Genomic DNA, 27,840 nt, shown 5'->3' with positions numbered 1-27,840 from the left:
TCCCCGAAGAAAAAGCCGCAAAAAGACAGCCATAAGAGAATAAAAATAACCATAGAAATGAAACGTAAAATCATTGAAAAGCGAGAACGAGGTGTGAGTGTGGCTGATCTAGCACGCACATACAATCGGTCTACATCAACGATTTGCACGATTTGAGTTGCATTGTGTTTCACAGCAAGAAGTTGTGGAGGGCAGTTTGTCAGAGGAGGAGGAGGTAACAGCAAAGCGACAATCTTTTGGCGCAATAGGAGAAATGCTGAAAGCATGGGAAACTACTGCATTGTTCAGTGAGAGGCAGTGGCTATGCATGCTACAAATTTATTTAATGATAATTCTCTGTCAAATTTTCACCAAATTTTGAAGCATCGGCAAAAACAACTGTCTCTAGACAGCTTTCTAGTAAAAAAGAATTAGATATGTATCATAAATAATTGTCTAATCATTTCGATTTTTTTTTCTGCAAATCGAATTCGCATTCCAGGTTGGTTCATTCGACATAGAAGAAAAGATGATGATGATTCATGCTCCTTAACAATGTATATATAATTTTCTTTGAATAAACGTTCTACATAAAATTTTTTGAGTATTTTTTTGGCATGGAACACATTATCATATTTTACATTAATTTATATGGGAAAGACTGCTTCGCTTAACGAGTGTTTCGCATTACGAGTAAGATTCTGGAACGAATTATGCTCGTTAAGAGAGGTTCCACTGTATATATACAGGATGTCCCAGGAGGAATGGACCAAACTTCAGGAGGGTGTTCCTTATGTTAAACTATGCCGATATAACCCAAAACACCTATGTCCAAAATTGAACAGTTACGGAGATAATGGCCTGAGAAAAGTGTGGTCTTCTGGCAGGTCCACGCACTATACCTGTCCAGCTGCCATGTCTTATCTGTTTGTTCTTGAGTGTCGTGATTCACACTAGCCGTAAGCTCATGCGCTACCTACAGAGTACGTTGCGGCGGGGTCGTGATTAGTTATGTGATGAGTTGCTGAAATGCCTCTTGTGTTTTCACATGTAGAATATTGTGATATGCATTTCGTTGTGTGGATTTTGCAGTGGCAATGCACGTGCTGCTGTTGAAGAAAAGCAAAGGCGTTTTCCCGATCGAAGGGTTCTATCTCGAAGTGTATTTACGCGAATTCACCAGACACTGCATGATACTGGTTCTCTTTCGAGTGTTTCTGTGCACTCTGAAAGGGAGGATGTACGAATGATAAACACATGAGAGAACATTCTTGAGATGGTTCAGAGAAGTCCGCGTCTGTCCACTCATAAAATGGTCTCTCGCATCGGCGTATCACGTATGCAGGTGTGGCAAACTTTACATGATGAAGAGTTGTATCCTTACCATGATCAAAGGGTACAACATCTGGAACCAGGCGACCATGCACAGCGCATGGATTTGTGCCATTGGATAAAAGCTCATCCCGAACTCTTAAGCGTCATTTTATTCAGTGATGAGGCGTCTTTTACCCTGGACGGTGTAAATAATTTACGAAATGTGCATACGTGGTCCCATAATAATCCACATGAGATAATGGAAATGAAATTCCAAAAGAGATTTTCCGTGAATGTATGTTTAATACAGTTATGTGGTAGGCTTATAGCGCAGTCAGCCATGTTACGTCAGCGCTTGCCAGTCATGTGTCATGTATAGTGCTTGGAAACCCTAAGGACAATTATGACATGGCGAGCTAGTATTTTGTACTTCAATTTTATGGCTTCACGTCACTCACAAGTTAGTTTGATGTTACGTACATTATTAACATTACAGAATCCACATATTCCTGCCAGTTTTAATATGTATTTTGTAATCAACAAGTGTGTAACACTGGTCAAAGTTTGACACTTCTCTGGCCATTATCTCCGTAACCGTTCAACTTTGGACATACGTGTTTGGGGTTATATCAGCACACTTTAACATAAGGAACACCCTCCCGAAGTCTGGCACATTCCTCCTGGGACACCTGTATAATATACAGTATATATACTGAAATACACAATACCACATCCCAGCAGACCATAGTGCCATCTAAAGGAATGAATTTCCACTCACAGAAATGACTGATAGTTAAGGTACCTGCATACTGCATCAACTAGCTGCTGGCCCAGTGGAACTCCCTGCATTACTGGGGCTAGGAACTCCTTGCTCTCATACTTCGATCTGATCCATCGTTCTTTCTCTTCACGGCTTGAATTAGGTGTTGGTTTGGCACGCCCATGAGAGTTGCACTCCCATACACTGTTGGCAAGACTGTTGCCAATAGACAGCATCACACTTAGGTGGCCAGGCCTGCAAACAACACAAATAAACCCCTTAATTCAGCATATAATTTCAGGTTAACTTTGCTTAACTATGCAAGGGTTGTGGGGGGATTGGAGGTAGAGACTCATACATTCCCAACGTTTGTATTAGGTGGTGGTAGGTAATCAATTTCATGTCCCACTGAATTGATGGGGAAAGTCTCTCTGGCAGTCATTGAACACGTAGCTGGCTGACCCCTGGAACTGGTTTGTATGCTTGTGTAGGAGAGAAAAACTTCTACCACACTGGAAACTGAATGCCAATTCCCTGTTGTCCAGTCCATAGATAGCCTAGTCGGTAACTTGCCAAACTATTCCAGCTCTCCAGAGCTCTACAGAGCTGATGCTCCAGACATTACTGAAGGAATCCCTGAATCCAGCAATTCTTCACAAAATGGCAATGTCTTTTTCACTTGGCTACTATCAGGAGCAACACAGAGGTGTGAGCAAAGAGATTTCAAAGTTATAACCTCCTCATCAAATTTGTTCAGATATTTCAATAAAGACTGCTGTAAGAACCCAAACATTTTGGAAAAAAAGTTGACTGATGTTGGAACCTGTGTCTTCCAGCATGATCCAGAAACAAACATCTGCATTGGGAAGACCCTGAGTGTGTGTGAAATGAAAACAAATACAAAAGTGAATCAAAGGATCATACAACAGTGATCTGCTTTCTTGGAATGAAGAGAATTATCCGTCATGATTCTCCAAAACAAACAATTAACCAGATATTTTATCGTTGGATTTTGGCCACGCCATAGCTCAAGCAGTTAGTCGCTGGCTTCCCACCGTGGTGGCCTGGGTTCGATCCCAGGTCTGGTCAAGTGGGATCTGTGGTGGACAAAGTGGCGCTGGGGCAGATTTTCTCAGCGTACTTTGGTTTCCCCTGCCAATCTTCATTGCTCCACAATCACCCTCACCTACTATCTGGGGCTGGTACAATAGGCCAGAAGTGGCCGCAGTACAAGGGACTTAGTCCCACCCCACTAGCAATAAAAAAAATATTTGGATTTTTAGCAGATTTTGTCTTTGGCTGGACAAACGGACTGTTAGCATGAGAATGCTCCCTCTGACACAGAATAGCAGTACAGTGATCTCTGGCTAAGAAACAAAAACCACTGCTGAAACATCTACTGTATTTTCCTGGTTTCGGGCTCTGTATGACATTTTCTTGTTCCCAAAAATAAAAAGTTCTTTCAGAGAGTATTTGCAGTAACTTATGACACAGTACAAAGGATTATCAACTCCATCCAGTGACTGATACATGTTTTTTCTCCCTTTTTAAGCTTTCATCCTTGACATGTTTCAGTTGGAGTGACAATCTTCAGAAGTACATATAAATATATGTGGAAAGTAGTATTACAATATTATTCATCATTATCAATATACCCAGACAATTAAAAAGGACAAAAAACATTTATCAATTACACTGGACTGACTTGATAATCTTTTATAGTATTGCTAGTGTGATGGACCAGGATGAACCAAATCAAATTTATGACACAGTACTTGAAGTTCTTCTGGATGATCTTTGTAACAATGTTTCCAGCTTGCAAGAGACAACAGATGGTGACCACACTCACAAATGGTTAATGACTGTATTCCTTTCAGGGCGTCAGTCTAGTTATTTCACTGTATGCAGGTCCTGACTTTAGAGCCAATCAACATCAGCCACAAGACCTCTGCACATGGAAAACTTACGGCCATTCATCCAGATCAAGAGATCGAACCCTGGATATGTGAGACCCCAAGTTACGATGAATACCCGAACACTCGATACACATGAGCACGCCCAAGTTAAGACTTGCCCAGTCAGGATCTGTAACATAAACAAAATTAAGTCATGAAATGGCCAAGGAAACACAAAAATATGTGTTTACTGTTAAGTTCACCCAGTGAACTTGGCCTGCAGCCTCAGGTAACAATGCTTGTGTACACACAGTGTAACAAAAGACATCAAAATGTGGTGACTGTTAGTATAAGAGAATCTGAGGAAGCATTGTTGTATGTGGGCATAAAAACAAAGAAGATAGTGGGGGGGGGGGTACAAACAGGAAGGTAAAACGATGTGGAAGGGATATCCAGAAGGAACATCACCTAACACATGTGAGCGGACGGAACATTTTGATAAGATACAGTGGAACTAAATACATTTGAAATTAGGGAAATGGTAACTAATGTGTTAATGAAGAAATTGTTTGGAAAACAACTATTAGCCAGAATACTGGTCTTCTCCTTAAGGACACTGGGAAATATTTGTCCATGAAGCAAAATGGGAGACAGATCTTTAGAAAGTAATAACCAGGGGCTCGATTTTGATGACATGTCATCTTTCTTTCATTGTACCCTATGCGATACTCTTAAATATATAAATCTCGGACATGAGCTGCTGGTTACAGAAATGTAAATTTGATGGGTAATTTTTTGTCATTTTTTGACATTTTTAGGTTTAAGGTCATTTTTTCACTTTTGGGGTAATTTTTTGGTAAATTTTTGGACTTTTAAGGGTATTTGTCATTTTTGGCCATTTTAGGGAATTTTTCTTCATATGTTTTCTAAAATGTGAATAACATGGAAGCAAAGTGTTCTTTCTTTTCTCCTTTAGGTAATTTTTCTGGATTTTTCGGTAATTTTTTAAATATTTTCAGGTCATCAAAATCCGGGCCCTGGTAATAACACACTGAAACCCTCATTTAACATTCCCCAAATCTCTTCAAATCCACTGCTCCCCATTGCTGTATTAGCAATGAAAAAGAGAAATGGGCAGACCCCTTGCTGGGTAATGACTCTACAAACAATGACCGCTGCTAGGCAACAGATTCCTATGGAAGAGTAACACAGGAACGTGTTTTCTGTGTGGTCCGTGCCAAGATGTTATAACCAGGACAATCAGTGAGAGTGTACAGTGCAACGGAGGGAAGTCAAGGAGTCCTGAGCTGGAGTCAGTGAAGAGAAGAGGAGGAGGTTGGTGCCAAATGGCTGCCACCCCAGCTGGAGCATAGAGTCAGTTGTGGGATATTTGCCAACTAGTAAGAATGTGAGCAGAGGATATTGTCAGGATCAATTACTAGGAAATGACTAGTGAAGGAAGACACAGAAGACTGTGTATTCTGCAGTTACAGTGATCTTTAGAGTGTGTAAACCAGTGAAGCCATTATAGTTATAGCAAGTGTTACATAACTTCAAACAAGGCCAAGAGTAACCTTGAATACACAGAAGAAAAATTTCAGACAAGGGGGTGAAAGGGGTCGGTGAAAGTGGAAGAACGAGTGTTAAGAGACTCCTCCCACCACAACTTATGCGCGGGATTTGACTAGGAATGTGGGGCCTTGTTCGAAGTTACATGACACTGTCTGTAATTGTAGTTACAAGTTGTGTGTATGAGCGTTCAATAAAGTGAGTCACCAATTCAAACCCCATGTATAGTTACACTTCATACATGTGACAATATCCAATCATGATCAGTAATCTGTCAGACGACAGGTCCACAGTCTCTTCCAAAACAATTCCTCCACTTAATGCGATCTAGAGCTTTCTCCTTCAAATGACAGTATCCTCTTCTGTCCACAAGGTCATCCAGCATCTTCTTACGTCTTCTTGTCACTTCTATCCGCCCCTCTATCTTTCCTTCGATAACTTCTTTTAGAAGGCAGTTTCTGAGTAAAACATGACCAATCCAATTAGCCTTCCATTTTCTTATTTCGTGTAGGATATTCCTCTGCTCACTGACTCTAATTAACACTTCTTAATTTCTCACATAATCGGTCCAACTGATCTTCTCCATCCTTCTCCAACACCACATTTCAAAACTTTCCAGATGTTTCTGATCTACTGCCCTAAGTGTCCATGTTTCAGCCCCATACAGAGCTATGCTCCAAATGTAGCATTTCACTAGTTTCTTCCTCAAATTTAAGTCCAATTTGCTGGTAAAAAGATTCTTCTTCTTGCTAAATGCAGCTTTTGCCATGGCAATCCTGGATTTAATTTCACAAGTACACCTTCCATCATCTGTTAACAAGCTACCCAAATATTTAAAACATTTCACATTCTCCAGTTGTTTTTGGTCTATCTTTATTCTGACTGGGGTTGGTTGTCTCGAAATTTTCATTACTTTTGTTTTCTCCACATTCATTTCCATGCCATAGCACCTTCCAATTTCAATTAGTCTATCAATCATGCCCTGTAGCACAGTTTCTTCCTTAGCCATTAACACAAGGTCATCTGCATATTTCACAGTTTGAATAATTTGCCCTCCTACTTTGAAGTCACCGAGCCCATCCAGAGCTTCCTTGGTAAGGCATTCGCTGTACAAGTTGAACAGAATTGGTGATAAACAGCATCCTTGTCGAACTCCTCTTCCAATCTGCACACTTCCTGTCTCCCCCCTGTCCAGTCGTACTCTAACTTTCTGATCCATGTACAATTTGCTAATCAATCTTCTTTCATGCCAATCGATACCTGTTTCTTTCAGGATCTGCATTAATTTGGTCCAGTTTACCCGGTCAAATGCCTTCTGCCAGTCTATGAAGCAAACACACAGTTCTTCATCTATCTCCAAAGTTCGTTCCGCTATAATTCTCATCATCCCAATTGCATCCCTGGTTCCTTTTCCTCTTCTAAATCCAAACTGATCTTCTCCAAGTACATCCTCTATTTTCCTTTCAATTCTTCTTTTAAGTATCTTTGCTATTATCTTTGCTGTATGTGCAATAAGACTTATTGTGCGATGGTCGCTGCATTTTGTAGCTTTTGTCTTTTTCTTTAAGGCAATCATTGTAACTTCTGTAAAGTCCTTGGGCCACTCTCCACTTTCATATATGGTGTTCATTAGTTTTGTCAGTGTTTTCAAACCACCTTCTCCCAGTAACTTGAGCACATCTCCAGGTACATCATCATCTCCTGTAGCCTTTCCCTTCCTCATTTCCTTGATAGCTTTTTCCACCTCACTTTGTAAAATATATGGTCCTTTCTCGTCTGTATCTACTTCTTCTTCCGGTTCAACTTCTAAGGTTTCTGGCCGATTAGGTCGATCATATAGTTCTGAAATATAATTTTCCCAAATTTTCAGCACTTGCCTCTGATCTACTATTCTATTCCCCTGGGAGTCTTCAATGCCAATATTTTGAATCCCATGATTCTCTTTCCATCCTAGTTCTTTTGTCTTCATGTACATCAAATCATAACGTCCTGTTCTTTGAAATTTTATAATCTCATTACATATCTTCTCAAGATATTCCTTTTTGGCCCTGTCCATGGCTCTTTTCAATTAATTCCTCAGTCTCCTGTATTTCCTCCTGCCTTCTTCATTGTTGACATTCCTCCATTTCCTTCGCTCCTCCATTTTACTCATCATCTCCTGTGTAACCCATGGTTATCTTGCTATCTTCTCAACTTTACCAACCAAATCACTGATAGTATCTAACATGCATTCTTTTATATTGTTCCACTGCACTTCAGCATTTCCGCTTTCACCTTCAATTGCACCAAGTTTCTCTTCTAGGGTCTCCTGCACGCTTTGTCTTTGAGCATATAACTTCTCCAAATCCCATCTAGGTCTGCGCTTTTGAAACCTTATAATTTTCTTCAACCTGGTTCGGAACGTGGCAACCGGTAAGAACAGGAACATATACTATGATTTAAGGTACAAGATAGCGGCCTCCATAGTCTAGGGGTAACGTTCCCACCTCATGACTCAAGGTACATGGGTTCAAATCGGCGGAGGTCGTGGAATTTTTAAGGGCGGAAAAATTCAGGGAACAAGTCCTCCGGGAGGGACTTTAAGCCGTGGGTCCCGTGTCAGAGATTTACGGCACGTAAAAGAACCTCATGTCTCTAGGAGACCTCTGAGCTAAATTTGGCCAAAAAGTTTCCCGCCAAAAGTAGTTTCCAATGCCTCCAGTAGATGGGGGAAGTATTAGGTACCACTGCCAGAGGAGGGGGGACCTCTCTGACAGAAAGGGACTAACTATTAGATACCACTGCCAGTAGAAGGTTGGAACCTCGCTGGCAGAAAGGGGCTGATAGTAAGCACCAGTACCGGTAGGGTATGGAGACAGTAGAAATTAAAAGGGGGACGCACAATGGACCAATAACTGGTCTCAGTGCATGGGGAAGCCCACCCCCTCAATACTGAATACTGAAATAAGGTACAAGATGGGTGTAATTTCAGTTAATTTATATAACAATATTGTACACAACGAGATCCTACCACTGCAGTACCAAGAGTTCATGCAAGCAGATGCAAACAACTCAATAAAGTGTGATTATATTTCTGTCCTACAAAAAGAAAATTAACCTAGGAAACAAGGAAAATTTAAAGTTTCTAATTTGTTTATTCCCTAGTTAGAGTACTTATATAAAAAAATAAATTGGGGATAATGGGCATATGAGAGGAAGTACCGTCAGTTAACTGAATGAGGTGACCAAGGCATTCTCAACTGTGCTACTGGAGTGAGGGGGTGTGGGGAACATCAACCCATCCCATCCTTGAGCTGAGTGTAAGTACATACTTGCGGCATCACAGTCGGCACAGTGCGAGTTGCCAGGCACTCGTGACCGGATAGCTTGGATCGAACCTGTATCCACAGAGCTGTTGAGCCTCGACTTGGCCTTGCTGCTCTCATTTGCCTGCAACAGAGCCCACAAGACTCATTTGCTGCCTGCCACCTTGCACATCGTTCCTCAATATCAGAAAACAAAATTCTTCCTACATAAATTCCTAATTAAATCAAATCAGTGCAAAGATATTGCATAAAGGTAAAGTTGTCCTTGTGCTTAACTAATTAAGCACTATGCCATAAAGGCATATGGGGGAGTGGATAAACAGAGCCCCATCTTCTTGACCTTGGCACTAATACCATTACCTCAAAGATGGATCCAAGCAGAGTATAGGGAAACTAGATAGCTCCCTCCCCCGCCCCCCAAATTAAAAATAATACTTAAAAAAGAAAGAAATATACAATAATAAAAATTGAAAAAAATATTTAAAACATTAGTAAAAATAATCTGAAATGGCTTATTTTCTGTCTCCTCACCCCTCAAAAAATCCTAGTAGTGATAGCCATGATCTCAAACTTAAAAGAAGGCTGTTAGCATCCCTAGTAGTGGGGGATTTAAATCCCCTGTTCCCAGATGGCAAAGGATAACAGACGTTTCTGACACAGGATGGGTTTTCAACAGCTGACAGAAGCAGCTCCATTGTTATGTAACAAAATACAGCACAGAAAAACATGAAATTAGCCATCACCACACAAAGCAAAAATTGTCACTTTTTGGAAACGCCAAAAGCCAGTCAATTTACAAATGACCAAACCCTCTATAATTTTGGTCATACATCCAACATCAAGCTTGGACACAAAACTGACGCCCATCTTATGACTTTGCAACATCATATCACAGAAAAACAGACTTCTCCCATCCTTTCAAAACTTATTCTTTTCAAGCAGTTACTACAGGATTCTGACAATGGTGTATAACACACAGAGATATTGGGTTTTCAGACTTTATCCATCGTCCTGGCTTTTAAGATAACTAAGAAAAACACGACGTTTCCATCCTCAGGTGAGGGAAAACACCTATTCTGTTGAGTCCCTTAGAAAGGGGCATCGTTACCATAAAGAGAATCTCTCTTTACATTTAGGTTCTAACAGTGTCTCTGCTTTATAAGGATCAAGTCCTTTCTTCTTTCTTCTCACAACCTTTACTTTTTAGTTTCTTTCCAGCTCTTTCCTCCTTTCTTGGTACCTTTCACTGCCTCGCTGAATTATCTTTTTCTGGGGTCATCCTGTTTCATGCCCTTCCCTTACACTTTAACTCTAATGCCTTCTTCATATCTTGTTACTTTGTCAAAGCATTCCAGTAGCTCCTCTTCCAAATATCTATTCAACAATTCTGAATTCCATATTGTCTGAAAATTTAATTATCAATTCAGAGTGATATTCAGCAGTTCTAATATTTATAAACTTACTTAGTTATAAAGTTATTTAATTCTGACACCCTTAGCTGAACTACACGTGTCAATACGAGAGCAACTGCAGCAACTACAATGTTATTAACTTCAACTGTTCTCACCTGTAAAGAGTTCAATATCTGTTGTTCAATGGCTGATACCCATTCGTCCCTCTCCTCTGAGTTCCCAGCTTCAAAGTGCCACTGTTTGTTATCAAGAGAGACAATGAAAAACTCATAGCCATCAGAATCTGTAATGACAGAATATTTATGTTACTGAAAGCACTACCAATCTAATTGTAAGCAGCACAGTTCCTGCTGACAAACTAATGCATAAATGTTAAGTCCCAAACAAAGGAACATTGGTACAATGAAACTTTCCCCATTACAATGTAGAAGAAATGTATGTTCTGTAACAAGTTATTTTATATTTATTAAATTCTAAATACGAATGCCAAAAATGGCGATAAAATATGAAATAATAATAGGTTAGCAACAGGCATTAGTAGAAGAGTTTGATCTTCTAGGATATAACGCCGTGTAGTCTAAGTTAATGGGAAAAGGTTTGGCCCTCGACACAACAATATTTAATTAAATAAACCAAGGTGACTCTTAACAACTTGTTTATTTTGGTGGCTACTACATGTTTTTGTCCTCATGGAACCATCATCAGGGAGTTCTACAAATACGTCTGTAAAGTAAAAAAAGAAAAAGTAAAGTTATCCCTGTAACAGGCCGTGAAGGACCATAGGATTGTGAGATGGTGAGGGTCCCGCATTATCTAGACAATTGGCTCAAAGATGGTGGTAAGGTTGTCAGCCTTATATGCCGGCCACGCTTTACTCTCCAGGAAAATTATTTAATTAATTCCTGGTACTCATTTCTGTTAGAGGCTGAGTCAACCCCAGGGCCATAGTGTGACTGGAAGGATTAGGTCAATTGAAAAAACCCAATGACCTCATCAGGACTTGAACCCGCAACCTTCCGGCTTGTAGCATAGCCCATAAACCAAATACACTACCACGTGCCCCACGAATACATCTGTAGTTAACTGAATTACAAGGACACAACTACATTAATACTAAAATTTTAACATGCAACATTACTTCAATGTACATTAATTTTAACTTTATGGCATAAGACTGTTATGCCTTGCACCAATATGGATCTATATTAGGCATTCAATTAACTACAGAAGTATTTGTGGAGGAGCTGCCTGATGATGGTCCTGTGAGGACTGAAACATGGAGTAGCCACAAAAATAAACTAACTGTTGACAGTTACCTCAGTTTAAATTAAATATTGTAGTAAGATACATAAGAATATATAAGGCATGCAGACTACACAACAATACTCTGTATTTAAAAAACAAACAAGACACTACTGTATCAACATTTGATTTTATTTGGTTTTTAAAGATGCAACATATTTTGACTCTTTCACTGGGTCATCATCAGGTGTACAATGCTCCAGTTTCAGCTGTTGAATTGCAATTAATTATCATCTAATTCTTCAAATAAGCATCCTTATTGTGTCTTGAAATTATTTAAATGTAGAAATTCATATATTCTTGGTCAAAATTTTAAAACTGAAAATTCTTAGATAATAAAATTTAAAATTTAAGATATAAAGATTAAAATTAGAAACTAAAGATTAGGACATGAAATACTGTTGTGCTGATGGCCAAACCTTTTCCCGTTAATTATGATATACACACAACAGGGTGCATACAACGAAGATGTTTAAAAAGTTACCTGATCTTTCAAGACTTCTTTAAGTGGCACCCTACCAGCCCTTGCAGCTACATTTAGATGGTGTAACTCCCTGATGCATTAGTGTATCTTATGTTTACATCCTCCTTGGTGTATACCCAAAATTAAAATGGATTTCCTGTGCAAAGCCAGGCTAGGGAAAAGCACAAAGCTGCTATCTGTTTATGATGACAAATTATTATTACAATGCACAAGTGAGCTTCAAATGTCTTTGAGGCATGGTACAGCTGTCTGGACAGAGTATCCAGCTTCTTGCAAATGTTAGTCGAGACAAGAAACAAACTGTAGCTTACCGTCACACTCTGTGTTCTTCATACCACTGCTCTTCATTCGTCTGTGCCGTTTCTTAACATTAGGTGTTTCTATCTTGCCATCTGTCCCATTCAACAGCGACGAAGAAATGGTGTTGTTTGAGATAATCATTGCATCCTCATTACTGGAAGAAAACAACATAAACAGTGACAACATAAGGGGATAAGAGACAGCTTATGTAAGTCCGTTACAAATACACAAGGTAAATTGTAAAGTCCTTGGTACACACTTTCAGTTATTGGTACTACTTACAAGGGAATGGTCTGATCCGACATGCCGAAACCTGCCATGATTTTTTTTTTTCACTGCAGGAATACACACAAAATCCACTGTCAAAATTTTAGCTGCTAATACGCACTGCCACTATTTTTTAAAAATTGATGAACACGGCCAATATTGTAGCCTGCCAGAATCTTGGAGAAATGTCCACCCTTAGCAGAGCAGTACGCAACACACAACACAGCTTACTCACAGCCTAGGCCGGGGCTGTACAAACCTCTGGTACAAGTGGTTCCGCGTATAGAAAAAATGAGAAACTTCGGCAATTTTAAAAAATACTTGCAGTGCATATTAGCAGCTAAAATTTTTACAGTGGATTTTGTTGTGTGTAATCTTGCAGTGAAAAAAATCAGGGCAGGTTTCGACATGTTGGATCAGACCATTCCCTTGTTAAGATTGAAGCCTAGTTTATAAGCAGCTCATTTTAGCACCACTGCCAAATTGCCATTAATTGGACAGTTCTGACAGCTGTGACCATCACAGATAGACAGACACGGGGTTTCTGTTAACATGCTGGATGAGAACTGACTGTTGACTGCTAGCATGTTACCATCTTCCTCAGATTATCCAAAAATTAATAGTGTCCAGTGAATTGCGGAACTCGCCGCGCCATAGCTCAAGCAGTTAGTCGCTGGCTTCCCATCGCAGCAGCCCGGGTTTGATCCTGGGTCTGGTCAACTGTGATTTGTGGTGGACTAAGTGGTGCTGGGGCAGATTTTCTCCAAGTACTTCGGTTTCCCCTGCCAATCTTCATCCCACCAATTGCTCCACAATCACCCTCACCTATCATCTGGGGCTGGTACAATAGGCCAGAAGTGGCCACAGTACAAGGGACTTACTCCCACCCCACTAGAAATAAAAAAAATTGTGGAACTGCTGGAAAGAAACACGGCAACTTCCAGTCACTGAAATGTTTAACTGGAAAGTTACAATGATTGCCACACCACATCTGTCATTATCTAATTATGGTTTTAGAACTTTTTTGCACTTTTATGTGAATGTGTATAGTTTACCTTACGTTTTATGTCTAATTGCAGTCACAATTCTCTAAATGTTGAACAGTGGATGGCATGGGTGACAGGGCGAGAGTTTATTGTGCCAATAAGTAACAAATATAGCGACTGGCAGTGCAAATCAAGGAATTCTGTAAGCTAAGAAACAAACAAAAAAATTTACACAGGAGATTACTCAAATGTGGCAATCAAATTTTCTTCTTTTTTCATTAAATGAACCAAGTTCTTCCCACATAAATGATTGAAATTGTAGAGAGAGTACTGGGAGCAACTCTACAATTTCATTTGAATTATATATTTACAAGATCATCTCTGTCCCCTGTCACTTCTTGCTGATGGTGGTGGAGGAGGGAGAGGGAGGAGGAGAGCGTCTTGTAAAATGGATAACAGGGTGTTCCAGAAAGGGATATCCTTAGATGAAGCTAGAGGTACAATCCTAGACTATACTTCTTGGTGGCAGGAGAACACCATTCAAGTATAACATCCATGGGGATGCATCACATAATCTGCCTGTGTGTACCAGCGCTACAGCAAGCAGTGCCAGTTCAACACAGAAAGAGAGCCTCACAGTAGCACTGCGCAGATACCTGATGACTAGTTTGAGGCCAGAAAATTTAGTTTTGTTGCTGTATAGGGAAGGAATATTGTCAAAACAGATATGGTAGTTGATTATCTTTCTACTTAAATATTTACAGATATTTTAAAATATAGATTTTTGTGTAATTCCAGGTGTGAACAAGCAGAAAGTGTACTGAATGAAGTTAATGCATAGAACTAATGAAAGATCCATCCAAGAATGTACTTTCACATGTAGGGGTGACTCTAGATGTGGGTCTGCATTGGTAAATCAATTTGCTGGATGTTCACAAATTGTAACTACAATTAGTTCTTACATTCTTAAAATTACTGTCATTATAACACATAAATTCTTCTATACTTGCTTGCACTAGCCGTTGCCACTAAATTACACACATAAAGTCTTCAGCTCACAGCTGCAGTACAGAATTGAACTCTCAACTACACTGAACTGATCTAAGGTACAAAAGATCCTCACTATATAGGCTCTGCACAGACCACACAGAAAACACGAGTCACGTTAATTCTAACCAGCTAGTTGCTGCCTAGCAATGAGGTATAACATTCATCCATTGAGGCACAGTTTCCATTGTTGTGCACTGGAATGTGTTTACTGAGCCACTGCCTTGAGACCAGATGTTCTTGCACGGGGCAAATACACCACAATATAATGGTGGCTTCTAGCTTTGCCTCAAGACTGGAAAAGTATTATCACTTAAGCGAGACAGAAGTGTCTAGGGGGTAGAATATGGTCCTGCTAAATTGCCCATGGGCACATTGGCATCCAATATGTATCTAGTGCCAACTGCAACTGTTCAGATTTTGTGCTTTATAAATATATGATAAAACAAATAATTCCAAAGATTTAATTACTATATATAATTTTCAGCTTAAGTACAACTTCTTACACAGGTATACTAACTAAAACATTAATTTCCATGTCAAGTGAGGTTTTTTAAAAGAAAAGTAAAAATAAACACCTTAAGGGTGCCAACTGGTATATAGTTCACCCTGCCTAAGGTATACATTTTGATTGAGACACGTCTAAAATGGTAAAGCTATCCCTGTAACAGGCCGTGGAGGACCACAGGGTTGTGAGAGGTTGAGGCTTGCACATTTTCTGACAATTGGATCACAGATGGTGGTGAGGTTGTCAGCCTCATGTGCTGGCTGCCCTTTACCCCCAGGAAGATCCTTGGTACTCATTTCTTTAGAGGCTGAGTCGACCCCAGGGGCCAAAGTGTAGCTGGAAGGATTAGGTCAACCGAAAAATCCAATGACCTCATCAGTACATGAACCTGCGACCTTCCAGCTTGATGTTAAGAAAATGTGGATCTATACATTCACTCCTCCATACACCTTCATGGTGTAGTGCTTAATTAGTTAAGCAGACAGACAACTTTAGCTTTTTTAACTTTACATGTATAAAACAATGAAACCAAGGGCAGTGAGATGGGTGGCATATGTAGAATGCTTGAAAGAGAAGTGTAATGCAAACAAAGTTTTGATGTGAAAACCTAAAGAGAAAGAATATCAGTTTGAATGTCTAGCTGTAGGTATAATGGTAATATTAAATGGATTTAGAAGAAATGGGATGGATGGCCGTGGATTGGCTTTATCTGGCTCAAGATAAAGGCCAGTGGTGTGCTCTTATGAGGACAATCATGAACAATCAGGAGTTCCTATTAGTGCCTCATGAAGGCCTCTGCTCAACACAGTAAGGCAAGTACCAAGACCTCTACTCCTATTCAGTTCACACACACTGGCGAGACACACAAATCTTCACGCAGATAACACAGAAAGTGATACACTTCTGTGATCCTTTGATACAAGGCACAAAAGATTTGATTCTGCAAGGCAGAAATACACTGAGAGATCACATGCATAATTAGTCAGTCAGAGAGTAACTTGGTGCAACTAACACAGACGAGGATACTGAGAGATACAGAGGGCAATTGGTAGCCCCTGTAGAATGGATAGACAACAATAGGTCAACATATTGCATGTAGACTTCAGAGAAGAAAATATGTCACGAGACCTAAAGGAAGGAGGTCAGGTGAACAGTGAGGCCTGGAACAAGCCCTGAAGATTTTATCCTTGGAGGAACAGAAGATGAAAAAGAACAAGATAAAGAATATGGAGGAGAGGAAAGAAGAGGGAGAACAACAATAATTCAGACGTAAGTAGTCTCCTGCCCGAGGTGCCTACAAATCAAGCAGGGTCTTGGATGTTTGTCTTGCATGCAACCTTAATTGGCCTCCACGCTTCTCATTTGTCTTCAATTCATATGCTTTCTCAACTCTTCCTTAACGAGAGTATAAGTGAGAGTGTATGCGTGAGTCACTGGTCTCAGCATGACAACCCCTTGCTGAGTAATGCAGTTATGTGCTAAGCAAAGTACATGCACCCTCTGGCATGTTCCTCTCTGCTCAGCAAAGTAAGTGTCCGTTAGCTAACTGATGAAAGCAGTTTGCTCTTCATCATTAAATCAGCACACTCAGATGGAATCATTGCACAATGCATTACAGCTAAGAATTAGTCAGTCACTGCCCGTTGCTTGCGATATTTAAGTGGTTACACATCATGTGTGAGTTCTGTCACACATTAATGTCCATATAAGTTACTGCTGGATTATAATTGTATGACTATATGAAATCATTAACCACCCTTTGAAACATACAAGTTCATCCAAATACAGTAAACCCTTGCTAATCTGGTTAGTTAATCCAGACATCAGATAATCAGGATCTAAATACAGGGTTATTCAAAAAGAATGAACCGATTTTATTACGCAATATTTTATTAAAGGAAAGTAATACAAAACTCCAGCCAAGTCACAAGTATTCTACTCACAATCAACTTTTATTTCCTGTCTTACAAGTTTTCAATGTGGACACCACCTGCAGCACAGGCAACATCAATGCAATAAGAGAATTCCTCCCAGGTGCGTATCAGCATATCACGATGCACTGAGTTAATCACTGTTGTTATTCGATGTTTAAGGTCATCGAGGTTAGTGGGTAGCGATGGAATATAAACGTCATCTTTTACATATCCCCACAAGAAGAAATCACACACAGTGAGGTCTGGGGATCTCACACGCCAAGCACAAAGAGCAAGGTCTTGGGCCCCCTTCCGACCAATCCATCACTGGGGCACTTTTTCTTTTAAGAAAGCTCGGACCATCAGGCGCCAATGGGGCAGTGCTCCATCTTGTTGAAAAACGAAGTCATGCGAATCTTCTTGCAGTGAAGTGAAGAGCCAGTTTTGGAGCATATCGAGATAGGTTTGTCCTGTAACGGTATTTCCTTCAAAGAAAAAGGGACCATAAACCTTGTCCTGAGACATAGCACAGAAGACGTTCACCTTAGGGGAATCTCTTTCGTGCTCAACTGTTTCATGTGGGTGCTCTGTTCCCCAAATACGCACATTGTGATGATTGACTGTGGCGCTCAAGTGAAAAGTCGCTTCATCACTAAAAATTAAACGTGAAATGAAGGTTTCGTCTTCCATAATCTCCAGCATCAAATCGCAAAATCCCATTAGCTTCCTTTTGTCGTCATTGGTAAGTGCACGAACGAGCTGCAGTCTGTATGGTTTCAAATGTAGACATACTATTAGCACACGCCAGACAGTGGATTGAGGGATCGCAAGCTCATGGCTAGCTCGATTTGTTGACTTCCACAGACTCCTCTCAAACGCAGCACGGATTCTCGCCACTTGTTCCTCCGAGACTCGTGGTCCTCCTGGACTTTTTCCTTTACACACACACCCACTCTTGTGAAACTGTCGAAACCACCGTCGAATGTTCTTAGGACAGGGCAGATTAATGCCGAATAACCTTCGAAAAGCACGCTGCACCGTGACAACTGAATTTGTTTTTGCGAACTCGAGAACGCAGAATGCCTTTTGCTGAGGACTCACCATTCCGAGGTTAAACAAACAACTGAACGTTGCTGGAAGAACGATGCGACTTCAGCACCCCTGTGGCAGCCATTCAAACTTAGATAACTCCTCTTTCAAATGGTCACTGACTCATTCCATGACAATGCTTGAGAACTGAAGCAATGCGTCATGAAATCGGTTCATTCTTTTTTGAATAACCCTGTATGTAATATGTTGTCCACAGCTGAGTACATACTTTAGAAGACATATGAGTCACTCATCTGTTCAGACAAAAACTTGACAGTTTCTATCAAACCTACTTTATTATGTTCAAAAACAAGTGTAACTTCTGAGCCTTCTATCAATGAATAAATGTACTGTCTTTCTATAGTTTATAAATAAAGGTTTTAGAGTGATATTTTTTTATATCATGGGGGCATACATTAGCGTGGTTGTGGCACTATGCTACAAGCTAGAAGGTCACGGGTTCAAGTCCTGATGAGGTGGATTTTTTTTTTTCAAATTAGCTAATCCTTCCAGCTGCACTATGGCCCTGGGGTTCACTCAGCCTCTAACAGAAAGGAGTACCAGGAAACTTCCTGGGTGGTAAAGGGTGGCCGCTGCATAAGGCTGACAACCTCACTGCCATCTGTGAGCCAAATGTGCAGTGAGAATATGGGAGCCTCAATGTCTCACAAACCTATGGACCTTCATGGCCTATTACAGGGATAGCTTTTTTACCTTTTACTTATATCATTAAACTTTTCATTTATTTACGTGTTTTTTTGTCTTTTTAATGTTACCTTCTGCTTCACTAATCTGGATTATCACTTAATCAGGATGACCCCCCCACTAGGGAGCAAGTAAGGGCCTTGATAGTGGTGTGTCATGTCAGATCACAGGATTTTTGTTTCCTCAGTACAGTCACTATTTGCTTTATGTTACAACAAATATTGTATGCGGTAGACAACATTCACCTTGGAGCCTGAATTACTCGAGCTCCCGAGTCTTTTAGAAGTTCAAATGCTGTAAGCAGGACTTTGTCTGTAACCCGTTTCTCCTTGCCCTGGAAACCTGCAAAATAAGTGCAAGCAGTGTTAGACTCTGTGAAGTAACAACTCTTCTTCTACAAACTTATTAATAAATACGTAGCTAAAAATACGACTAATTGTACTAGTCAGGTTCTGAGAATCTAATTTTAACAATCCTTCAAATCCTGAACAGAGCAGAAGAAGTGGTTTACTGCCAGAAAGAGGGTACAGCAGTATTTGACTCCGAGTTCCATGCAACTCGTGACCATTTTTTAATGTTATGTTACAGGCAATTACAGTTTACTGAGGCCCCCTTTATGACAAGAGGTCTCTCACCAAAACCGAGTACCACTTCTACTGCAGTGTAACATACCACAAACAAATAAAAATCTGTCAGACTCTTTGAGGAATGTGGGTACAGCAATATACAATACATATCTTCATATCTTCATAACATATGCAGAGGTCCTCTGTCAGCAGAGGTTTGTACAGCAGATATGACATCTATGTAACCACCGTGAAACACGAGTCAGTTACTAAGCCTGATATCCATCAAGGTCACATCTCCATTTCCTACGAATGACTTCTCCTTGCTAAATTTGGAGTCCAATGAATCTGGACGGCTCCTGCTTCTTGTTTTCTGCATAATATTTAAAATACCTCACAGAAAACTCCACGTCTCCATTGCAAAAACAGCTGCTTAATGTTATACTGCTTACTCTGAGAATCATAAAAAAACCCATGAAAACAATATGCGATTTTGCAGAGATAAAAAAATTAAATTTTTAAATGTGTTTATTACTTTAAAGTGAGAGAGCCAGAGAAGAGCAGGCCTGTCCATGTTACCAACTTGCATGAATGTGCTGCATTACAATGGACGACAATAATGATGAAGTGTATGTTGCGAAACATTAAGACCTTGCAATTCGATGTCACTGAGTGGAACAAAACAATCATTCAGTATTAAATATACACTCACCAGTATACACAACTTATATTCTGTTGCATCGTGCTGTGTAAATCACTACAGATAATATTTACTTACAGTGCTGTGTAGACTGGGTCATAATAAATATCATCTATATTATCATACCATTCCATATAGTAAACCCTTGGTAATCCACTTACAGTTAATCTGTATCGAAATATGAGCAAAATGAAATATTCTGTTCAAAGTTAAGCACGTACTTTAAAAGACACATAACATTTAGGAGACAGAGGACTTTCAGACTGCGTTGAGGGCAGCTGGAGAGACTGAAACCAAGCAAGCAAATATCCAAGATTGGCTTGAGCTGGATGAAGGAAACCCTGGATTTCAGCTTCTGGCAGAGGAAGAAATTGCTGCAGTGTTTTTTTTTATTTATTTTCATCAGCACTACTTACATTATTAAATTTGAATTTATTTGTTTTCCATCTTTTAGGGCTATATTTTGCTTCATTACTCTGGATTATTGATTAATCAAGATAATTTCCACATTAACTTGGATTACTGTATATTTTTCCTTTGTTTTGCCATCTTCAAGGACTTCATATTCATATTACATGACAAGATTTATCAAAACTGTCAACACAATTTTACATTTTCAATAAAATCCTTTAAAATCGCATACTTATAATTTTAGTTTGAAATGTAAAATTTACCAATCTATTTAATTATGCATATTATTTGTCATCATTCTTGTTACTATTACCACTTCTACTCTATGTTATAGTTTCCTTTCATGCTATTGAGTACAAGTATTAGGATAGCCGATCATTCATGATCTGTCACATTGGAACTGTAGTGTACTCACTTGTGATGGTGAGACTTGCGAGGCCATCACTTATACCATTGTTACCAGCCGTCGCACCACCCATGATAGACTTCGAACCACGGGGTTTTTGTCCAGGCACCTTCACTGTCACATACTGCAGCGAAATCTCCTTCCCATGAACATCGTCCATATAGTCCTGCCATAAAAGCAACATATTCAAACTTGAGGGCAAAACAGAGTGCAATAAGCTGGTACACTCATTCAATGAACGCTGGCGGACAGATACAATTTTTTTAACTTTACCGCTTCAGTGCTGTGACTGCCCTTCTTCTTCATGGTAAAACGTTACATATTTCATATCATTAAAATATAAATAAAACCAATTTGTATAACTGATGCCAGCATGGACGTTACTGGGGGGGATCTGCTCCCTCCCTCTTGGATTTTCAGTGAAAAGAAAAAGAACATATATATACATATTGTTGTGTGATATGTGTGTGTATATATATATATATATATAGGTAAAGTTGTCCCTGGCATGCACTGTCTTCGCTCACTCGGAAGCCAAGATTGTGGGTTTGAATCTCACTCAGGGCATGGATGTTTGTGTGCGTTTTTCTGTTTGTGTACAGGTAGAGGCCTTGCGACGAGCTGATCACTCGCCCAAGGAGTCCTACCGTATGTGTAAGATCTAGAAAAACCAAAGTGAACGGAGTTCATGGAGGTAGGCCTAGGCCCACTGGGGCTGTAGTGCCAAGGAAAGAAGGAGAAGAAAGTTATCCCTGTGCTTAACTAATTAAGCATTATGCCATGTAGGTGTATGGGGGACTGTATGTATAGACCCACGTTTTCTTGATCTCAGCACTAGCTGAAAGTGAGTGGTCAGCTTCATGCCCAGGGGAAAGAGTCCATGGTACCCACTGGAGAGGAGGTTGGGTGGACCCCAAAGTCAGTCTGGATGCCTGGGAGAAGAGAAAATTCTTGACCCTATCATGACTCAAACTCCGATCCCTCTGTTGTCCAGCCTGTAGCCAGTCACTATACTGACTACGCTATCCCGGGTCATATACCATATATTCATTCATGTTTGTGAGTTGCTGATGCAATAGTCACTGATTTTGGCAACCATCCCATCAACTGAATATCTTCTCTTTAGAGAATGTGCCGGAAAACAAATGATCAGTTGTCTTTCTTTGTGGTGGCATGCTGATTCAACTGCCCTGCAGCTACCCAAGGGTGCCATTCAATTTTGCACAAATTACACCTGTAAGATACTTGGACCGTATCAGTGCAGTGAGAACAAGCACTACCAATGAATCCTTACCCTTCACCCTCAGCATCATAAGAACAAATGTAAAAACAAAAAGCAACTTTTTATCAATGCTTTAAGCAAAGTGTATTACCAAACAAAGTAAACTGACAAAAGTGAGCTGTAATGATATTAAAACTGTCATGTGTAGGAACTGGGGTATTGTAGTAATGCTCTGAGAGGTGTCAGGTTTGAGTCTCATTTGAGACTCCAACTATCCTGTCTCAAAAGAATTTTCACACTTATCTCAGTCCTTCCAGGCAAATGCTAGGATATGGCCTCTTCCTTCGACATATTTTTAAACAAATTATCTCTAATCAAATAACATTCAGTGTTATACAGTCTCAGCTACTGACAACACTGTTAAATAACCTACAAATTAAAAAAAAAAAAAGTAAAATTAACATTTTGTTTTTACCTCTGTAAATTCTCAATCAAAATGACAATGTTAGATTTCATTTGTGTGTCTGAACTTGCCGCTCACTCACTTCCTTCATAAACAGATCATTTATTCAGAGTTCTGTGAAATTCCACCAGGGAATTTCTGTCTCTATTAATGTAACATGTAACATGGTTCACAGAGACTTTGTGGTTTTCTCCAGTCACTCCTGGTGAAAGACATGTACTGAGAGTAGAGCAGCAAGCATTTCTATCCATTCCTTCTCACTTTTTAATATTTAATTAGCCACATGTCGCTCAGCATTGCATAACCTGAACAATGAACGAAGCATTTAGCTTGATGTACATTTGTTTGGGCTCGTAGAAAATGGGGATCCATGTGAGCATGAAGAATGACATCTTCTGGGATATGGCGCCGTGCAGATCTTGTGCGAAGCGATGTTTCGGAGGACCGTATGCCTCCATTTTCAGAGTAGAAAAATCCGGAAGTGAAACCAGCATGAGCAGGTGGCTGCTTCTATCCTGAAGATGGAGGCGATATGTTCCTCCGAAACGGTGGTTCAGACAGGATCTACGCAGTGCCACATCCCAGAAGATGGCATCCTTCATGGTCACCACTGTGAAAACCTCAAATCTTACATATGTGAGCATGTTGAAATAACCATGTAGCACAAGGCATGGTCAATATTGTGTATAGAGGGAGTGGTTATTTTCAGTTTCAGACGGCTATTGTTAGCTGTCAAGCGGCCCTCACACTTAATTCAATTACCTGTATTTCCATGCCTCCACACCTGTGTGTACATGTTTGTATGTGGTCACTGAGGATCTCCGGGAGAACCTTAACATAACTGCTCTACTCCTGCTTACTTGACTTATTAATCTTTGACCCCAGAGAGGGGCAGCACATTTCTCTGACGGTCTCTAAACACCTACCAGACGAACATCGCAGAAGACAGTACTTTTCACATTCACAGCCATGAGGACCTCAAACCTCATGACAAAACCAGTGGTCTGGGCTCACAAAAACACCTTGGAATATATGAAAACATGTTTATCAAAACAGCATCGTAGGCGCCTCTACAGTTTCAAGACACAAATATAAGTTTCTGCTTACCGTTTATATACACATTAGCATCTACACACATGTAAATATGCCTAAGTAAGTTGGCATGAATTCAAACTGCATACGCAAGTTTTCACTTTCCAAACGGCTGTAATGCTTCTCTCTGTCTAGTCAAGAACCATCAGATCCCTTCAGGTAACGCAACCAGTTTAACTCAGAACACGAAGAGATAAACATTTCACATTCTATACTTTTATATCAATTGGTAACCCCATGATCTATTCTTCATATGGCACAATTCATGGCTTTGGAAGCCTATTTAAATATAGAAAAAGCTACTACTACCCGGAATACGCTGACTCAGACTCATGACATGGTCCTGCAGCCATTCACTGTACACGGGCTAGTTATTACCACACGCTGGAGTGTTTACTGTTTAACATCATGAAATGAAATGGACTAAACGGTGTCAAATCACAGGATGAACTGTGAATAATCTTAATGAAAGGGATGTGGAAGGACACAGCCTAACCCTAACTTGAAATGCTATCCCAGAATTTGCCCCAAGGGACTGAGAAAAACCATGAAGAACTTAAGTCACAATGGCTAGACTTTGTTCAAGATTTGCTACCCAGTTGCCCACCACATGCTGACTGCATGGAACTCACGTGCAGACTGGGATGGTATGTGAGGCGACCATCGTCACAGAGAGTCACATATTTCTTCTTCCAGTCCTTGTTGAGAGCCTTGCTGCTCCGCTTGTAGAGGTAGCCCTGTTTGATGGGTATCGCTCGGCCACTGCCCAACTCCCCGTTCTTCATTTTATCATCTCCTTTCTTTGATGGTGTGAACAGGTTTGATCTTCTGCGGCTTTTCCTGAACACAAATTATATGAATATTTCATTCAGTTTCAGTCTCACAATAGATTATAAAGAAATAATTAAGAAGAAAAATTTGCATTTTTTTTAGCAGTTACACATGAACAAAGCTGATTACACTGATCATTGCTGGTGATGCTTTAGAAGCCTGTACGAATGAATGTGTGCCGTAGGTTCCCACGATTTCATGCAATCAGTAATATTGTATTTTACCGCCATATTGTGTGCAGACTACTTTCTTCACTTCCAGTCTCACAACTTTACAGTTTCTACATTACAACATGTTTCAGCCACTATTCTTGGCCATCATCAGGTAGTACTTATACAGTCCCTCTCAACTCTCTGCTATTCCCCCTCCACTGGCCAATGTTTACAACCGGGAGAAGGTCACATTGTTGTTTACAACACAAGTTGTTAGTTGTAGACTTAAACACCGTAAATTACAAAAACTTTTTGTCTTAGTGTTCCAAAGGGTATGTGTTATTTGCAATAAAAACAACGTATTTTTATCTTGCAAATTTTGCCTTCAAAACTGCAAATCTTTCTTAAAATTAAGTTAAAATAAAAGGTAAATTTGTTCCTGTGCTTAACTCATGAAGCACTACACCATGAAGATGTATGCAGGAGTGGATATATAGATCCACACTTCCTTGACCTCAGCACTAGTTGGAGGTCAGTGGTCAGCTTCACACCCCTAGTCATTTAACCTCTGGTATCTGCTGGATAGGGGGCTGGGTGGGCCCCAGAGCTGGTCTGGCTGATGTGAAGAAGAGAAAATTCTTGACCCTACCGGGACTGAAACTCCGACCCCTCGGTCATCCAGCCTGTAGCCAGTTACTATACTGACTAAGCTATCCCAGCTCTATGTTCATGACAATTTTCCTTCGTAATTCTTTCTTTATAATTTATTTTTCACGAGTTCAATAAAATCTGTATCTGTATCCTTCTTTATGCACACTACATCCTGTATGTATTCCTCTTCTCCCCCATTCGTGCTGCATGACCTGCCCACCTCATCCTCCATGACTTGTACTTGAAGAACAGTACAAGTTATGAAGCTCCTCATTCTCCAACCTCTTGTCACTTCATCTCTCTTTAGCCCAAACATTCACCTTAGCACTCTGTTCTCAAACACCCTCAGTCAGTGTTCCTCCCTTAAAGTCAGAGACCAGGTTTCACACCCATACAGAACCACAGGCAAAATTACAGTTTTGTAAAATATAATTTTTATGTTTTTAGACAGCAGACGAGAGCATAAAACATAGTAACTAATCATATGTATGAATAAGCATAAGTTCAGTTCAGAGATAGATACTTGGATAATGTTTGTAAATCACTGATATAACTATGAAGGAGTGGACATCAATTCAGTTCACACAATACAACTTTCACAAAGCACATCCACTGCTTCTCGCCATGTTCTGTACAACAGGGGACAAGTAATAGTGAAGGAATGTGGGAAATAAGGTTCTCACAGCACTCATACCAAACTGTGTCTTCTGAGATGCGATTATATGTGAGTTGGTAGATAAATATGAACATTATGAAGGAAAATACCGCTTTCATCTCATGTTAGAATAATTTACCTTGAAAATGGAGGCAGTGGGTTACTGTGAAATGCTGACACATCTACCAAACTACATAGAACCTTATTCTAGAGGCCTCCAACCTTGAGGAGTGATGAAAGATCATTTCATTGCAATATTCTTGACCCTATGAATGAATGAATATATAAGGGGTGGGTCTTCTCAGCCCTTGCACCGCGACCTACAGCGGTCTATTGTGCTTCCCCTTTTGATTATCCCCTCAGCAATCCTGCCCTTCATTTGTACATGGGGGCATCGAAATAGTCACTTGGTTCCATAAAGTATTGACCCAAGTGACATAATCTTAAATAAGTTAAGGTCTCACATTCGCACAGGATATGTGTGACTGTTTCATTTTCTTCTTGACACCTCTCACAAGTGGGACTATTACTTAGTCCCAGTTTGAAGAGGTGTCCTTTAAAGTGACAGTAAGTAGTAGTCCCACTACCCATCACAGCTGGTTCCTGCTTAACTTCAACAGTTCCTTCGCTCTTTTAGCAGAGGGTCCTCGTATGAGTCCCTTGCTTGCCTTAGTCTTCTTGACCCTGACACTGAGTTTTGAAGAATCACTTCTTTTTCTTTCTGTTACTGAAACCCACCCATGCTTACCTAGAAGTTGTCGGTGTGGAGCTCGGTGTGGGGAGGTCCTTATCTTTGGAGCCTGGAGGCTGAGGTGGGGGCAAGTTGTCAAAGTTCTGAGGTGGGACGAATTTAGTCAGAACATTATTGTTGTCGATGGCAGCTCCAGAAGATGGAGTTGTACCAGAAACGTGAGTATTGCTTCCCCATTTGTCTGTGGAGTCCAATTTGTTTGTGTCCTGCTGGTGTCGGTGTATGTGATGATTGGAAGATGACAACGTGTGAACCTGGCGGCCACCGCTCAAACTAGAGGCTTCCTGTAAACAAATGGATCTTACAACATTACATAATTTAAAAATCTTAATGTATCTAAGAACGTCATATAAATACGTTCTTACATTACACTGAGAGGGAAGAACACTACACAGACGTTTGACTTCATGACCAAATTTCAAGATGGCCGTAATTTCTTATGGCAGACTGAACTTCTTCTTTGTACGGCATATACGGCAGAAGTACCCGTTGTTTGTTCGTGATAAGGTTCCTTTCCTTGTCCATACCATAGTACACAGTAGCCGAAACTCTGAAGTAGGAATAACACTCAAAGTAAAAAGTTAAAGTTTACTCAGGTAATTAAAAAAGACTGGGGACTGTGGATTAAAATCACACCAAGATACTCATTAACGCAAAATCTGCGTTTCGAATTAACAGCTGTGAGAGCTTCCCAGTGAAACGAGCGCTACCCAATCAGCGCTCAACATGGCAGATCCAACGCCCATTGGCTTGCGCGCCGCCCAGTGTCAAAAGCATAGGACACGCTAGCGTGAGTCGTATCAGCCAGAACTACACTTGGATCAAGAGAACGCAAAAGCGAGTCTGCTAGTAGCATCACGTACGCCTTCCAGCAGAAGCGGGACAAATTATCGCTGCGGCAGTTCAATCGTTCAGTTACTTTGTCGCCCAGTTCACGACAGACATCTGCCACTTCTCTGGACAGGACAGCGTTTTCACCGGCGCCGTCTCTTGCGTCGAGTCCGTCACTGCGCCACTATCCTATGACGGACGCACTGGCCCATCGCAGGACAGCGACGGCGAACTCCGAACACTCCTGGGTTCAACCACCGCCCTGCGGCTTGAG

The 27,840-nt window shown here is 40.4% G+C and overlaps 1 protein-coding gene across 5 annotated transcripts in view; it reads right to left on the bottom strand.

Annotated features, from left to right (window-relative positions):
• LOC111865352 (centaurin-gamma-1A) overlaps positions 1-27,840 on the bottom strand; it is a 208,751-nt gene that overhangs the window by 5,316 nt on the left and 175,595 nt on the right. For all 5 annotated transcript variants that reach the window (XM_023853294.2, XM_023853295.2, XM_023853297.2 and 2 more), the window contains 9 exons: positions 26,733-27,019; positions 24,328-24,535; positions 20,928-21,084; positions 19,081-19,177; positions 12,332-12,474; positions 10,390-10,517; positions 8,829-8,946; positions 4,021-4,138; positions 2,096-2,308 (listed from right to left, as the gene is read on the bottom strand). In XM_023853294.2, the coding sequence (XP_023709062.1) occupies positions 2,096-2,308; positions 4,021-4,138; positions 8,829-8,946; positions 10,390-10,517; positions 12,332-12,474; positions 19,081-19,177; positions 20,928-21,084; positions 24,328-24,535; positions 26,733-27,019 (1,469 nt within the window). The remainder of the gene's footprint in view (positions 1-2,095; positions 2,309-4,020; positions 4,139-8,828; positions 8,947-10,389; positions 10,518-12,331; positions 12,475-19,080; positions 19,178-20,927; positions 21,085-24,327; positions 24,536-26,732; positions 27,020-27,840) is intronic.

Source organism: Cryptotermes secundus, unplaced genomic scaffold (genome assembly GCF_002891405.2).
Source record: "Cryptotermes secundus unplaced genomic scaffold, Csec_1.0 scaffold17, whole genome shotgun sequence".
In the NCBI taxonomy this organism is placed as follows: Eukaryota; Metazoa; Arthropoda; class Insecta; order Blattodea; family Kalotermitidae; genus Cryptotermes; species Cryptotermes secundus.
This window is presented reverse-complemented; position numbering and strand designations above follow the sequence as displayed.